Below are 16,991 nucleotides of genomic sequence, written 5' to 3' on the forward strand. Positions count from 1 at the left end.
AGCATGTATGTGGTCTGCCCTGTACATTCTCTTTGCCTGTTAACCCTTACAGCTGTGAATCTGGCAAGTTACGTATCCTGTTAATTAGTAAGATCACGACTATCTGGTGGCAGTGCTTTGTAGAGTGCCTGCCCACCTCGAACCTGTGCTAAAACAAATGGTTGGCTTCAGGGACAGGTCCCCATAGAGCAGGTGGTTAGTGCTGCTTTCTGAGTCCCACCTGTGGTGTTACATCCTTATTTGCACAGTTACAATTAGGCCTTGGGAAGAGAAAGGGAAGTAAAGCATGCTTCCTTTCAAAAGTGAAAATTTTGGCCAGGTAAAAATTAAGAAAGCAGCTAGACTGCAACTTGGACCAGGCACACAAACTTCCTGCTTCACTCATGCTGGGTATTTACTAACCATCTCCTCAGGAGTGTGGAACAGGGGAGGCAGCTGAGGAAGCTCCCGGGGTTAGAAGCGTCCCCTTGGGCTGTTGATCAGTTTAGGAGGATAGGATCTCTGCAGCAGGGTGCCTACATTTCAGTGAGTATCTGCTGAGCATCACTGGTAGGTAGCACAGCTCCTGCAGGGTTTTGTCAATGCCTTGCAATTAGCCCTCTAGGCTGTGCTTTCAGTGCCCCACGTCTTCTAGACCCAGCAGCTGCCTGAGACGTACAGTAGAGTATCACACCGTCACAAGAGGTGTAATCCCACCATGATATCATGATAATACGACCATGCTCCAGTTTCAGAACCATCACATTTTCATTTATACACTCTCCACCTTTGCCTTTTGCTTAAATATACCCAACAGATTACGATGAGTGCGAAAGTGAAGAAGATGACTGCTCCCCGGCTGCATCGTGCCATAACACACTTGGGTTTTACCAGTGCAGCTGCAATGAAGGATTTGCTGATGTGCATCCAGAAAGGCCTGGAAGAAGATGTGAAGGCAAAAAAATTTTTTATTATCTAATGGCTAACTGAACACTTAGTGATCTGATCTTTTTTGAGTCATGGTCACACTTGCCACAGGTCTTGAGATTTTACCGGGGATTAATTTGGTTCATTGTTTTCAGCTGGATCCTAAGGGGAAAATCTTGCAGCGGACTTTAAGTATTTCTGACTGTAATACTCTGTCATGAGAGTTTACTATATTAATATTTAATGCTGTCTTTGTAAGGTCCTTTTAACAATTCTGTTTTCTCATATGTGCCATCAAAATCAGATAAGATTGTCAAGATTGATAGTTATTTTCATTACCAGTAGCAGAGGGGACAGCAGAGATAATAGAGAAGGTAATAGAAAGCACTGGGTATGTGGTTTGACCTCTGTATGGCAGCAGGGGTGAAATGTTGGTATTACAAATTTGTATGAGTCAATTCATCTAGCTTCTCTCTTTCCTTAAATAATTTGTTAGCTGACATATGATGAGGCTTTAAGCTCCTAAATTCTTTTAGGCTTCTTCAGTAATTTATATTTATTTTTGTAACCACAGTGATAAGCTACTCTTTGGCTGAAGTCACAAGGATTTGTCAACTGATACCAAACTTTGCTCGGTTTTGTTTAACCAAGATATTTAGCATTATGATAATGAGCTTTTGGGAAATACAACTCTGAAAGAGCTCAGACTTTTCTTTTTCTTCCTCTTAAGTTCAAATCAGCAGCTTTTTAATTTGGGGCATTTCTGAACGCTGGGGTGTTCCAGAAGGAGATATATATATATATATGTACAGATTTTATCTGTTGCTTGGGAAATAGATGCTATTTGTATGTACAACCCATTAAAATTATTTAAGAGAATTTTTGTGCGATGAGACACATCCTTTGTGTTTCAATGCAAATGGAGTTTATTATCTTGGTGTTCTCTAAGTCAGTAGTGGATGAACACTTTAGGTTGTTTCTACCAGCAAAGAGCCCAGAGACTGTGCTGGATGTTGGGTGTTCAACACACAGATTGATCTTGACCTGTGCTTCTCCTTTTCCCCTGCTTGCTTTCTTCCTGAAACCATTAAAGATTGCTACCAACACATTTGTTCAACTCCCCATTCTGTCTCTCAGGACACGTATGTGCAATGTGGGCCTGCTACATGAGGTTTGTCCTGCACTTCCCCCAAAACGGGTTTTCCAAAGCACTCAGGGTTATATCTTTTGGGTACCAAGTGGTCACAAATGGGGCCAGGTTTTTTAACAAACTCTGCTCCTGTTTATACCCCACATCCAGAAGTGTGCAGTTTCCTACAGTACTAGGTAAAACAATATGAACACTTGCTGAGCAACTTGCAGCTGGGGATCTCTTGCAAGCACCCATCTTCCAAAAGCTGTACATAAGTTTCACATGAGCACACTATTATTGCAGTTCTCAGGAAATAAAGGACTTCAGCTTTACTCACAGGCCCTTTATCTATCTCTTGCGCTCTTCCTTAAAAAAGTGCCACAGCTTTGGCAGTAAGTAGAACAGGTTAAAAAAACAAAAGAAGCTAGTTTCCTGCCAGTAACTGTGAGTTTCCTCCTAAGGGTTTGCTCTTACCTTATAAAATCAATTTGAATCTGTAAATTACAACAGTACCTTTATTTTTGGTACTCTTCAGCATTTCCTGTCAGCCAAGAGGCAACACTGACAGATGAGAAACCTGTACACAACACAGTTTTACCTGCAACATCTTTGCAAACTTCAGCTCATGTTTCCTCCCCTGCTTCGTTGGACTTCTCTACTGCTGAGCACAAAGCTCTGGAGGACACCGCATTCTCCAGCACGGTGCTGCCTCCTCTCACCACGGATCCTGTGTCAACTCCCAACGTTTCTCCTCAAGCATCTCCTGTCCCCCTCGTTAAACCTGTCCAGGAGGTTTCCATTAAAGATGCAGTGAGAGTGTTCTGTGAAATCGAGAAGATCGTCCTTGCTGTCCAGAAGAGATTTTTACAGCAGGAGTCTATCCCGGAAACCTCCCTGTACCTGGGGGAGCCTCGCTGCAACGTGAGCATCAGCAACGGCACTCATGTTGTGCTGCAGGCAGGCTGGAGCGACTGTGGCACTGAAGTTGAGACTGTAAGTCCCCTGAGCTGGTGAACGTGAAAAAGCCCTGGAGCATTTTCTTTGGTCTTGGAGGTGGGGTGAGAAGGAGGGCAATGGCAGATCCTTAGCTAGGAGTACAGTCTATTAGTTGCTGAACTGTTGGACAAAGAAATTTCTTTGGAGAAAGAAAACCTCTTCCTGTGAGTGGAAAGTTACCTCGCTGTTTGGGGAGGAGGGCAAGCAAGAAAGAGGAGGGGAATCTCTGGGGTCAGGCAGCAAAACTCAAGGGCTTCTCCAAACTGAGAGTCACCTCCCATGTCTCTCTGGGTTCCCCCTGCAGCCGTCAGAAGCTTCTCTTTTCTTAAAAGCAATTTCATTATCATATTTAGACAAATACCCCAATTGCTACCAGTAATGGGGACAAAAAGCAGTGGGTATCCCATCGCTGTTGGATCCCAAACCAACCGCTGTGCTCAGACCATGCCAAAGTACAGAAATTCCCTTGTGGAGCAGACTGAGGAAGAGGAGGAAGGCTGGTGGATTTTCATTGTCTCACTGCACAGCAAATAAGATACTAGAGGTCTAATCTGTTTGATTTTTGCAGCCAGGAGAATGGAGAATTCCTAAGTGCTTGAAGCTGGTAAGCCTGTAGCTCTGTTCTATCCCTAGATACACTGTGCTCACAAGTTGTGCTTTCTTCTCTCTGTGTTCCAGAACATGACTAATACCGTAGCGAAAACCATCCTTCGGAATGACGTTTCTGCTCAGGGAGTAATCCACCATTTAAAAGTTGCCAGTCCCATTCACTGTGTGTTTCAAAATGATCTCTTGACTTCCTCTGGATATACTGCAGAAGGGTAAGTAACAACTCTCTCTGCTTTGAAATGCTGTTGCGTGGCTGAGCGCTGCTGCATCGGAAAAATCCCCAGGGACCTTAGCTGTATCCAGCGGCAGTACTTGCTATGCCAAGTAGTCTGCCATCCTGCGAGTCCTGTGCTCAGGTGAGCCCTGCCATGGGCTTCTCTCCTACTCCGTCTAATGTGTCAATAGATCCAACAGCCAACAAGACTGGCAATTGCCTGGCTAAACCATAGATGAAAACAAACCTTTGGGAGCGACTGGTGCAGGTTCGGAAGCCAGAGTTCCTGACTCCTCTTTGCCTTCCTGGGCAATCAGGTGTAGCAGTAACAGCATTTTCCTGCTTTTGGAACAGAACAGTGACGTATCTTTTCAACTGATGTAGGCATGCAGACTGATACGTGGGTGCTGAGGATGGCAATTTTTAACCCCCACAAATCCTTATTTGATCAACTTGGAAAAAAGAGAAGATATGTAATGCAAATACTTTTTTTATGGAAGGCCCATCTTCAAGTAAGATGGAATCTGATCCACTGTTCACAGAAAATCAAACCCATGCTCACAGCAAAGGTGGCAGCACAAGCTTTGCTCTGATGGTGAATGTTCTCCCTTCGTGCAAGTGCACCTCCTCTCTCTTGCCTAGCACCATGCTTAAGCTGTCATCACCAAATCCACTTTGTTTCCTAACCCTCCAGACATTGTATTTTCCTTTCTATCCCCCCGCAAAGCCTTTGTCAGGCCCCTTCTCTCTGAGCTCTATAATTTTCTCATGTTCCTCACTTACTGTTCAGATTTGTCCCTTCCCTGTAAGTTTTTTGGCTCTTCTCTTCTTCACTAAGCTTTTACCCTCCTTATTTGGAACTTTAAGACAGCTCATAGTCTTGTTCCTCTTCAGCTCCACTCAAATATCTCTCTCTGCTCTATTTGTATTGCCAAGACATTCCACCCTTTGGATTTTCCATCCTCCCTACCTTCCCAACTAAAAACTTGATGCTTTTTCACCCTTTCCTCTTGAACAGTGTCCTAACATCCTGGACTGCAGATAACTCTTCACTACTTAAACGTGCAAGAGGTGGAGAAACAGGCAGTGATTTATAGAAACACACAGTCAAATTTGTGGTCTTTAAAGGAGGTTAATTGTTGTTTCAGACTTCACACCATCTTTGAGGATTTGCATGGATCTGGACACTTCAGAACAGAAATGCATTTGTTTATTGGAAACTCCCCAATACAAAAAAATTTCAGTGTCTCTGCCAGTGATGATGTACTGATTGAAGTTGGGATCCAGAAAGCAGACAGCAAGCTCAAGGTGGTCCTCACTGGCTGCTGGGCGACTCCAACTAATAATTCAGTGGATCCCCTCTCATTTGCTTTTATCAGCAACAGGTATGGCAATGCCACTTGCAAATAGCATGTGCCATACTTCCAGTGGTGCTGACTACTAATGTGTTATATTTTAAATGCCTTTTATGTGTGTTCTCATCATTCATATACACTGTCCCTTACCATTCTGACTGGTCACTCCTTCTTTGAACAAGGAAGGTAGGTATGAAAAGAAAATGTTTTCAAAGGGTAATGCGGTAGTTGTTTGAGTTTGGTTGTCTTCCCCGTAGTTTTGTAAAGGAGTTGTACTTTTGACCTGAAGAAATAGGTGGGTTTGGCACTCAGTAGTGAAAGAACGTTGACAAGTGTGTGCTTTAGCTATTTCTCTGTGGTTCAGATATTACCAAGGGCTTATGTGACTCTCATCAATGAAGGTGTAGGTTAGTTGATTCCTATGTGTTGTGACTCACAGATGATATTAATGCAGCCTCTGGTAAAAGAGGAGGTTTGTTCCTGTCCAGATCTCTGATCTCACCCCAATGACACATTCCAATGTCATTAAGGTGGGCTCACCCGCTACCTTAAAATACAGGGTAGTCCTTTTGCTCAGTAACAAAAGTTATTCCTTTTAATATGATGTTCTTTCACTTTGTGTTTGGTGAAGCCAAGTTTAAATCCTTCTTTCTGTCACTCTCCCTTCTTTTCCAACTCTCCGACCACTTCTCAGATCTCCTATTCTGTTTGGATACTGTGAGAATAAAGCAGCAAATAGCCCCTTATCACCCCTGCACTGCTGGAGAGTTGCTTCATGGTGGGTCTGGCTGCGGCTTTCTAAAGGAGCCTTACAACCTGAGTTATGTGCTATAACCACAACATGCCTTCTATAGCCCTAGCTGCTATGTATGTTTTTCCTCTTCCTTTTCAGCTGTCCCATCCCAAATACGTACACCACACTGCTAGAGAATGGGAATTCAAGCAAAGCGCAGTTTAAGATGAAAATTTTTTCCTTTGTCAACAATTCTGTGGTTTACCTACACTGCAAAATACGTATTTGTATGGAGACACCAGGAAGCACCTGCAGGACGGTAAGTGTTTTGCTCCGACATACTATTTTTCTCCGACATGCCATATGCAGTCCTGCTATGGAACTGAAGGAGTAATGTTTCCAAACAGGGTTTAAAATAGCTCTTGAAGTTTTCCTTCAGTCTCTGCTGAGAGCAGAGAGGAGTGGGGAAGAACTACAACCATATGGAAGTGTCCGCCTTTCTTCCTGTTCCTCGTCCTCATAGTTAAAAGCATGAAGCTTGTACAGAAATGGGGAAATCAAAGTTGGGGAACCTGAGAACTGGCCCTTTCGCCTCTGCATGGGGTGGCTGTAAGGCAATGAACAGAAGTCACAATGAGATAGGCTGTTCAGAAATGGGTCACCTCGGATGGACATGTCACAAACAAGTGAGCACCCATATTGGCATGTCAGCAGGAAAGCCTGAGTAAACTGATTTGGGATGTTTTTCTGTCCTTTTTTTCCCCGCTAGAGATTAGCTTCTCCAGGTGAGAGTTTAGGTGCCAGGAAAGGAAGCTCGGTGGCATTAAGTTTCTAGGGCTGTGACTCTAATAGAGTTTATTACGGCTTTTTAAAACCCTATTGCTTTTTAAAGCAATAAACCAAGCAATGTTCTGATAACAACTTCAGTTCTAATTGTCTGTGCTCCAAAGCATTGCTTTGTTTCTTTTTACTTCTAAGTGATACACACTGCTTCATCTAAAAATGTGTTGCTACCATAGAAATAAGAAAAAAATAGGTTTTGCTGATGGCTTTTTTTTTTTTTTTCTTTTTAGCAGACACACAGGAATTCTCCTCTCCCCCTGCCAACCTTCCTGGCTCTTTTCCTATCAAGGATGTTTTCATTAGCAGTTTGGTGTTCCTCCATTGTTTAACACTTTCCTCTAGCTCTAAATAACTCAGTTTAAGCCCATTATAAAGCAAACGATCTCTTCCTAAAAGGTTAAAAATGGCTAGCAGAAGATGCTTGTTTCCTTTCTCAAAGTATAAAGCTTCCTCCAGATTAAAAAAAAAAAAGTAGGAACAGGAAAAACGACTGACAGATGGAAAGATGGCTCCAGTTTTCACAGCTGAATTTGCGTGTTGAAAATCAGTGCTTCAGCAACCCCCAGCCTATGCCCTCCTTTGGAGGAGGTGGTGCCCTCCTTGAGTTCGCTGTGTGTCCTGCACAGCTGAGGAGGGACGCGGTGGTGGGTGCGAGGCAGGGGAATAAGAGGGATGGGCAGGACAGGGACCGTGTGGGCTGGTATGGCTGCTGCAAGGAATCCAACAGTTGCTTTGCGGGGAGCTGCTGGGTTTGCTGCTAGAGCAGGCTTTTGCTGTATGGATTAGAGTTTAGGAACATGGTCAACTACAGGACTGGCTTTGATCTGAATTACAGGGGTCTGTGATGGGGTAATTCTGCTAGCCCAAGATGAGGTTTGATTGAGATTGATATCTGCAGTAAACAAGGCACAGCAGAGTTAATCAGTGAGGCCCTCTTCTTTCATATATTCTATATTACTAATTTCTATATTATTCGTATAGAGAGATGAGAGATATTGTTCTTTCTCCTATGCAAAATTTACCCCCTATGAAAAGTCAGTGAATTCAGTATTTTAGATTGAGATTAAAATGTTATGCGGAGAAGACAAGTACTAGGCACATCTACACAGGATGACAATGGCTTTTACAAAGAAGGGAGGGGGAGCTGCAGGAGGTGCAAAGATCAAGGAAAACTGGAGCAAGAACAGAGTGTATTTGGAAATAAAATGAGATGGCTGGGAAAGTTCCCAGGGTCTGGGATGTGATCCTCTGATCTGTCTGCTACTCTGGAGAATAGTGACTTGCTTCAGGGCAGATTTGCTTCAGTTCTTTGCCCACAAAATTGAGACTTACATCTTGTATTATTTCTTCTTGCCCAATCTTTTTATTCCTTGTTTTCTTGGCGGAAGAGAGTAAAGTGCTCTAAAGTTTAGAGTAGAAAAAAATAGACAGGCTGGGAAGTAATGTAGTAAGAAATGAGTAAGAAACATGATTTTGAATGGGAAGAGGAGCGATGTGCCACCACCATGCATATGTTTGGTGGAATGTGGCTGCTCCATGGCCATGTCGAACCAAAAAATCATTGATATCAGGGAGCAGCTATGTAAGTGTATTCTCTAATGGATCTGCCTAGCTGGGAAAGCTATTCGAGAGTAGGCCAAAGTCGCAGCTACATGGGTATTTTTCTGGGGGCTGACCCAGCTAAAGACACTGTTGCTGACAGTGAATGGTAGAGGTTTTTTACTGTAACCAGGCTGGTAACACCGGTGAGACATTCTTGTGTAGACAAGCTGGTAGGACACCCTTGCACTTCCCTGTTTTCCTTTGCTGATTATAGTGTGGTACTGCAATTTCTCTGTTTTATGTGCACTTCCAGGAAAACCACAGTATCTTTTGAATAACCTCAACGAGCTATGGTTCCCATCAGAGACCTTTGGGTTGCAACTTAAAACAAAAAGGTAGCAAACAAACTGGACAGTGCTACCGAGGACGTGTGCAGAAGATGAGTGTGCTGTGTATTCTGCAAGTGCTGCTCACACAAAGCTAAAGCAGCTGATCCCCAACATTGAAAGGGCAGGGCTTTCAAACTAGTCATTCCCAGATTAGTAGTTCACATGTCACCGAAGAGTTGTGCGTTGCTTCAGAATGACACACAGCTTGGCAGGGGCTGAAGGTTGCCACTGCTTTTGCTGGTGCTGGTTGTAGTATCTGCTCTGCCTGCCATGGGCAGTAGAAACATCCAAACAAAAATGTTTGCAAAACCCTGGCATACAGAAATAGTGAGAAGTTTATTCTCCCAAAAGGTTTCTCTAAAGCAAACAGAAAGTTAATGAAAAGAAAGAGATTGTGTGAAATGTCTGTTCACAGCAGTGTTTTCCAGTGTGACTAATTACAGATTTTATACTGATGTTTCCCTATTGGCTTTTCTTTTGAACTTCCATTTGGTGCTCATTTCAGTTTAACAAAGTATAGCACTAAGAAACAAAAACCCCAGTGAGTGAGAATAGTACTTGGGCTTTCACATACTCATCAGAAGGCTTTGTATTTTTAATTAGTAAGCCGTATTATTTGTTGGAATTTGAATTGATTGTTGCAGAGATGCCATGGGGTTCGATCCCTGAAGACTGGTGAAACCATCGCTACGTACAGAACATCCTGGGGACCCCTATGTAAATCGGCTGGTGAGTTATGAATAGACGCTTACAAAAAGGGGACACAGAGTAACTATCACTTCAGGATTCTTTTTCACTGGCAAGGGAACCTGAAGACCTGTGATACAAGGTTTTCATGCCCCTCTGCATATTTTTCTGAGGAGCAGGTGTTCTTACTGAAGCCATGTGGCAGTGTGGAAAAGCATGCGCCCTCCTCAGTGAAGTGACTGTCAGATTGTCACGGGAATGCAGAAAGGAATAGGATTAAGTGCTTCGTGTAGCTATTTGCACAAGGTAGCAAGTGCAACAGCCACAAAATCAAACAGTTATTACAATTGTCAAGTGTGAAAGCAGCTCGAATCTTTTAGATTGCAATCAGTTTTTCAAGTGTTTACACTGTTGTTAGGCCACAATTATATTGAGCTCTGAAGTCCAAACTTAGAGGAGATAAGAGATTGTATTGTCTTTCCTCAGACTCCCTGGTACTGACTTCATTACTACCGTGCTGGAAAGTGGCAGAGGACAGCTGATGCACAGCACCTTGGTTAATCGGGTGGAGTGGTGCAGTACAGGTTAATAGAAAGTGAACACCAGCACTGTGTACAAGCAAGGTCTAATCTGTGATGCATCTGCCTCTTCTGCATTTACCTCGAGTGATGTTTTCAAGGGCACCCGTGGCCTCTAACATTTTCAATTGTTTGGCCTCCTCCAGCCATTTGCATTCATATCTTATTAGCATAAAATACTCATTGAGAGTATTTGTGCACACCAGTATCAGAGTTTTAACACATCTACTGTGAATAGACAGAAGTCACCCCCTTTCCTCCTGCTGGTTGCCTGTTTTGCCAGTCACTTAACGCTCTTCTGACTGTGGAGATAAGTTAATGCTGGACTGTTAGTGAGTTCAGGGTATTTTTTTCTCCTCTGCTGTGATGGTCACAATGCTCTTTTTGGACCTGGAAACTGGCTCTGACTTAGCATATTATATTTTTCTTCCATTATATGCAAGTATTAGCCTGTTAGAGTAGGCCTTCAGTGTTCATTGCTGAATTAGTTCCTTTTTTAAAACTTAGCAATTAATACAGCTTTCTTTGTACAGCACTTACATCGAGTTGATCTCATTCCCATTTTCACTGGAGACCCCAATGCATTTCTGATAGTGAAAAATGGTCACTACGCAAAAGGAACTCTGGTGAGGGGAGCTTTATTTGGGTTGTACTACATCAGTTCCTAGGCAAAGGTGGCACTACTAGATGTTGTCTCCTGTTTCCAATTTGGATACTCACATTGCATTTTAAATGTGAGGTTAGACCTAGACAGTGATATGCATCTCTGTGCTGAAGGAGACAATGTGAATTACAATGTCAGGTAAGCTGCTGCAGTGAAACATGAAAGAAGCTTTAACTGCTTTGCCTATACTGCTTGGCCACGTGCTACAGCAAAGACCACTGATACACGTCCTCAGGAAGGCCTGTTCTGTCTGTGTCTGGCTACAGGCTGCCTTTTCCACTGTGCATCTTCTTTTTTATTCCTTTGTTTCATACTGAAATTCAGAAATAAGCCTAAATATATTGTGCAACACTGCTTTGGCCTGTCTTGGAATGATGCCCTGGATGTTACGTAGCTTGGACACCGCTATTGCATACCTCTGTGGCTGCCAGCAGTGCCCTTTGGCCAAAGAGCTTGTCTCTAATTACAGGCATGTATGCACATTAGCATTTGTCTTCTGTGCACCTCAGGTACTGCACAAGTGCTCGGCTAAATAAACGCTGTCCTGAAAATGTATGCAGGCAAATGCATGTTTTTGTAGGTGCATCAAGCATTCACAAGAATGAATTAGAAGTGTGCAAGAGTACATGTACAAACATGAATAGAGGCATAATGTTAAAGGGAGAGGGGGTTCTGCTTGCACATCTGGACAAATACATGGAATTGTCTACATGTGAACCAGGCGAACATGTTCTGTCGATGTTCAGTGGAGCATAGGGAGACAGCTGGCAACAAGGGACGTGACTCTTGCCCACACATAGACATTTAGTGCTCATGACCCATGGTACCCCATTCTTTCCTTCCCCTCAGTGTCTGGATGCTATTCCAAAAGACTATAGGTCTTTTGCATGTCCCATGCCATCTCTGCCAGACCTGTGCAGACACTGTAGACACCCTTGGGCTTCTCAGGTGGCACTAGATGCCTATGCTCAGGCTACAGAGTTGAGCCCACAGTGACCACTTCAGTGTGACTCACTTACCTGCCTCCACTGACCGGATCTCTGCTGACTAGAATGGGAGCTTAGAGACCCAGCACACATGGACAATCCTTCCCTAAATATTTTGTGTTTAAAGAAGTGTTACATACAAGATAAAAGCAAATCACGTGGTTTTTAATAATCACAGATGAATGGGGGCAGGATTAAGATGGGAGAATGCTTCACCTCTAGGGTCATCCTGAAAGTAAGGCAGCATTTCAAAAAGTCATTGGTGCCGATCCTTTAATTCTTACTTTAACAGAAAATTGTAGAGTCAAATTCCCAGACACATCACACTCACGTCTGCAGGGACTCTACACCTGTATGTAAAAAGAGAACTTGGACTGTGGCTCACAGATCTTTCCACGAGAATCACCCTTCCCAAGAGGCTGATTCACTTCTGTATCACAGCTCTGTGCTTCAGCATGCATGTGGGCTAATTTGTAGGCAAGCCTTGTTTCTTACCCCAGGAAAAGATTTAGGAATTTCAAAGCTTTTTTCTTTCACCTCTTGTTTTTTTTTAGCATCTGATTTGAAGAGAGAGAAGGAAGCTGGGATGGGAGTTGGATACATCATCCTCATTGCCTTTGCTGTGTTTGGTTTTGTGCTGGGAGTTGTGAGCCTTCTCATTTTCCAGTACCAGCGAAAGACGGGAAGATACAACTTCAGAATCAAGTCTGACAACTTCAGCTACCAAGTGTTCTATGATTAGTGATTTCCAGGTTACCAGATGTAAGTACTGAATTATGATCAGTTACTTTTTTTAGCTGTTTATCTCTTCCTGAAATGGTTAAATACTTGCAGATGAGCATCCTCTGTTTAAGGGTATTTGAACCTCGTCCTGTTTGCTGTGGGTGAAGGTCATAGAAGTAAGAAAGAAATTCCTGCTATTCTTGCCTGGTTTCAAATGCTGCAGACTACAGAGGAGGAAGACAGCCTTCTCTTCTTCATCTTCCTTCATGGCTTTGGTCTCAGTCAGTGTAAATGACACACCACTTTAGAAGAACACCAATAACCATTTCCACAAAAAGCGTATCACTTTTGGTTTTGGATCATGGATTAGTATAATAAAGGAGAGAAACTTTACCACTCTCTTTATAAATCTGCTTCAGAGGCTGATTTGCTTCAGAAGTTATCCCTTTCTGCAAAAGCTTGGGTTTAATTTTTTTTTTTTGGAGGGGATGCTTTTCAAGAATATAGTGGCATGTTAGACATAAAGAACTTGAAATATTGATAATGCATAAGCAGTGCTTACAAGTGCCTGCAGAGAGTCTGAAAAGACAGCTCTGAGGAGTGTTAACCACTACCACGCGTTCTTCCTCTACAACCCTGGAATTTAACACTTTTCCAGAATACCACAGGATTCAGCACTTTTTCTGTAAAATGAGTGTGTGCTAGCTGCTCACCACCATTTGTATGTTTGTCCCTTTAAGAGGAGGAGAGATAGGTGAGAAAGCTGGCTTTCTGAAAAAGAACACCTAACATTGCTTCATGACTCAAGGATGTTTAGTGTGGATCTGATCGAATTCTGTCCCTGGGTACAGGCTTATTTGACATTGTTACCAGAGTCAGTCAGTAACTCTTTCCTGATGGAGGCCGCATACATGCCAATGCAGCTGCCACGACCACAGTAAATTCACTAGACTCATCATGATGGTATTTGCAGATAATTTAGTTCGCTTCACTAAGTACAATAATGCTTAATACATAGCACAGAGAAAGGACAGGGAAGACTGCATCCCAGCTATCGGCTTGTAAAGTCTCGAATAGTCACTATTAGCTCTATTTCCCCTAGTCTTACAGTACAGAGACCACCCTCTGTAGTCATCTATGGGCAGCTCCTAGGAGATCGCTGTAGGTGAGGGGGATGCTCCGATTGCTTCCCAAAGTCTGGGCAGGGCTGCCTGTTGGGAGCCCAAAGGGAAGGTACCCGGGGCTCCTTGGTACCGCTCCAGCAGCTGTACAGTTCCATCAGTGATACAGGTCCCACTAGGGAGCCATAATCCAGCATAAAGGGCATATCTAGGTCCACTAAATTAAAACCTATATATGAAGCCTCTGAGTCTCTCCACAGAGAGAAGAATGGCTTGTCTTCATTCATCATTCTGCTCTCATGAATGGTCACGGGTGATTGCAATACTTGATAGTAATGGCAAGGAGGTTGTAGCATAAAGGATATTGTCAGGCTCATAACACTCATACATCATGTTGGAGTCTCAGCTAATGGCTCCTTTTAGATACTGGAACTACTCAGCTCTTTTTTCCTATGTATTTACTTTCTTTGGAAGATAGTTGATTACCTTTCTCAGTCATGATTAGTTTGGTTTTTTTATTTTTTCTAGCTGGATCATGTCTCATCACATGGAGAACTGAAGGTTGTCTTCACTCAGCATTTGGCTTTCATTACTCTTCACAATGGTGGTCATGACTGGTTGCAATGCTGACTCTTCCAAATTAATGTCGCATATAAAGGGCTTCTATCCCCCCTCTTTTTTTTTCTTTTTTCTTTTTTTTTCTTTTTTATTTTTAAGCAATCTGGCTCTTCCCTCATGTCCTAAGAACTATTTGTGGCTGCAGCTCCAGGTTGAAGTGAATTTTGGCAGTTTTTTCCATTGATACAATAGAAGGGAAAAAAGAAAGACTTCATGGTTCTCTATTCAAGTTCCAAGATTTGGCTCTCCCACTGTGCCGTGTTGCTATGTGCCCATCTTAGCATCACTTGTGCCACTACTATTGACAAGCTGCATGTTTCTATAATATTCCAGGAGGTAAATCAACAAATCCTTGGAAAGATCTCCTTTTCAGTTTGTAATTCGCTATTTACTTAAGGTGAGGTTGAAACTTTGAGCTGCAGCAACGCTGAAGACGTAATTGTGCAACGCCTTAAGTATACAGAAGCTGGAGAACAAGTATTGGAATTTCACCAAATAAAGAAAAGGCACCATGAATCTGGGGCTTAACCTACTCAGTGTTCTTCAGAATGGGTTTTGAGATTTGACTGTAAATTCTTTAATTGATAAGGACTCAGTAAAAAGAAAAAGGAAACTATTTTTGCTACTGGCAGCCCATGCTTTTCCTGATAAGTCAATTGGTACCTACGTATTCTGTTTAATTAGAACACAATGATTGTGCAGTCAAGCCACAGAGTGTGCTGCCCACCTAAGTGAGAGCACTCCAATTGCAACGGAATAGTTATAAATTTGAGCTGAATTTTGCCTGGCTGCAAGACCCTACCTTTAGTGCAGCAGCAAAGGTTTCGTTTACATGCTCCATTGAATACAACAACAGTCTGTTCAGCTGGATAAACTGGAACAAAAATCTTTTCCACACAGTAAGCATCTCCTGCAGGACTCTTTCCTGGGGCGCTCTTCTTCACTCTGCTGCCCTAAACCTCCGCTTCAGTGAGTGTGTTAGAAGATGGAGAGCAAAGTGATGTGGTAACTTGTCCCCACCACCCCTTGGTTCTGATTGCTGCATGCACTCCTCCTACACAGTGATAGAGTCTGCTGTGTCTGGGTCACATGTAATTCAGTAATTTACAGTGAACAAGCTAATTCCTCTTTAAGCGCAACGGACACCATTATAAATAACTCTTAGTGGAAATTGGTCATTAACTTGAACTCACAAATACTCTTAGTAGCCATAGTATTTAGGTACTTTTTTTTTGGTACAGAATGGCATTAGAAAGCTGCTTTTCTATCCCCCTAGTCCAATTTCTGTTAGGTAATAACATCACTGGGTAAAGGACTTCTACATTTTGCAAAAGGTTGTACTGACTGATCTTAGAGGTTATATACACACCTTTAAAATACATCAATAAATTTTAGAATAAGCATTTGCATTCTGCTTTTGATTCAAGTGAATCTATAAGGAGTAAAAATCTTTGACTTGTCTTTTCCTTGCTGAAATATCAGTTACCAGGTCCTGATATAAAAAAGATCCATTTGGTTGCAATTCATTAGTGAAACTGCAAATTATCTTTGCAATCTTAGAGTCTGATGAACGTAACCATTACCTTTTTATTATGTAGGAGTCTCGTAACTTTTGCTCAGTTTGCTCTCAAATATATAATGTGTTTGGCTTCTGCACACAGTGAAAGGATAAGGTATTTTACTATAAATATTTTTCTAGTTTTTAGTACTTACAATCCTGAACTGCTTGAAAGTGACAGGACTAGAGATTTGCCTATTGATTTCAGTGGAGCTATGCCATTTACAAATGCTGAGCACTAGTCTTCAGGATGAAATACAGAACAGTAGCTTGTATTTGATACCTTTCATGCTCAGCAGAAACTGCTATTGTGACTGAGTCTGTTTAGCGGAGTTTTGGTGTGTTAATAAAAGCACTCTTGTAACTTATTGTTGACTTCTCTACTGTTATATTTTCCATTTATGATTTAGTCACAGGTATTAAGATGTGCATTGTGTGGATGTGGCAGCTTCTGAAGAACTGTTCGAGTATCAGTATAATGTTCAAACACCACTCAAAACACAATACATGACCTTACCAAACAGCAATGGACTGCAATTACCAACCACTACATATGTACACTTACTAAGGGTCTCTTTCTTCAACATTACGGAGGGCAAACATACTTTTAATTTCACGCTTTGCAGCAAAGACAACCAAAAGAATATTCAACATTCCCAGTCCAATAATTTTTTGCTGCTGTATTGCAGCAACGTGGTGATCCAATCTGAAACTACTGTCATACCAGCATCCCTGAGCATTTGATTTGTACAGTTCTGACAGCTGCTCCAAAAGCAGCATATTCAGAGCTTACCCTCAATGAAGCTTACCTTGAGGGCATTAGTGGACTTGTCTGGACCTGAGTGTGAAAAGCAGGGAAGAGCACCAAATGCTTCCTTTCTCATCCCTGTGCAAAAGTGTTGCACAGCTGCCACCCATTTTCTGTATTTGTCATTTTTTTCTGTTCTATGTTTCAGTGGCCAGCAGTCAGTATTTTCTCAGGGCTGTGGCCCTTTGTGTCTCCTTTTCATGCTGAGGCACAGAACAGATTGTTCAGTTGAGGTATCATAGAATCACAGAATGGTATGGGTTGGAAGGGATCTTTAAAGATCATCTAGTCCAACCCCCCTGCAATAGGCAGGGACATCTTCAACTAGATCAGGTTGCTCAAAGCCCCATCCAGCCTGACCTTAAACACTTCCAATGATGAGGTATCCACAACTTCTCTGGGTAACCTGTTCCAGTGGTTCACCACCCTCATCATAAAAAATTTCTTCCTTATATCTAGTCTGAATCTACCCTCTTCTAGTTGAAAACCATTACCCCTCGTCCTGTTGTGAGAAGCCCTATTAAAAAGT

The 16,991-nt window shown here is 42.5% G+C and overlaps 1 protein-coding gene across 1 annotated transcript in view; it reads left to right on the plus strand.

Moving 5' to 3' along the window:
• UMODL1 (uromodulin like 1) overlaps positions 1-16,011 on the plus strand; it is a 60,571-nt gene extending 44,560 nt beyond the window's left edge. Inside the window, exons 15-22 of the mRNA XM_075519140.1 lie at positions 797-934; positions 2,574-3,031; positions 3,713-3,855; positions 5,006-5,242; positions 6,105-6,264; positions 9,364-9,448; positions 12,189-12,396; positions 14,007-16,011. Of these exons, the coding sequence (XP_075375255.1) occupies positions 797-934; positions 2,574-3,031; positions 3,713-3,855; positions 5,006-5,242; positions 6,105-6,264; positions 9,364-9,448; positions 12,189-12,376 (1,409 nt within the window). The 3' untranslated portion in view covers positions 12,377-12,396; positions 14,007-16,011. The remainder of the gene's footprint in view (positions 1-796; positions 935-2,573; positions 3,032-3,712; positions 3,856-5,005; positions 5,243-6,104; positions 6,265-9,363; positions 9,449-12,188; positions 12,397-14,006) is intronic.
• Positions 16,012-16,991: the final 980 nt, after the last annotated feature.

This window comes from Mycteria americana, chromosome 1 (genome assembly GCF_035582795.1).
Source record: "Mycteria americana isolate JAX WOST 10 ecotype Jacksonville Zoo and Gardens chromosome 1, USCA_MyAme_1.0, whole genome shotgun sequence".
In the NCBI taxonomy this organism is placed as follows: Eukaryota; Metazoa; Chordata; class Aves; order Ciconiiformes; family Ciconiidae; genus Mycteria; species Mycteria americana.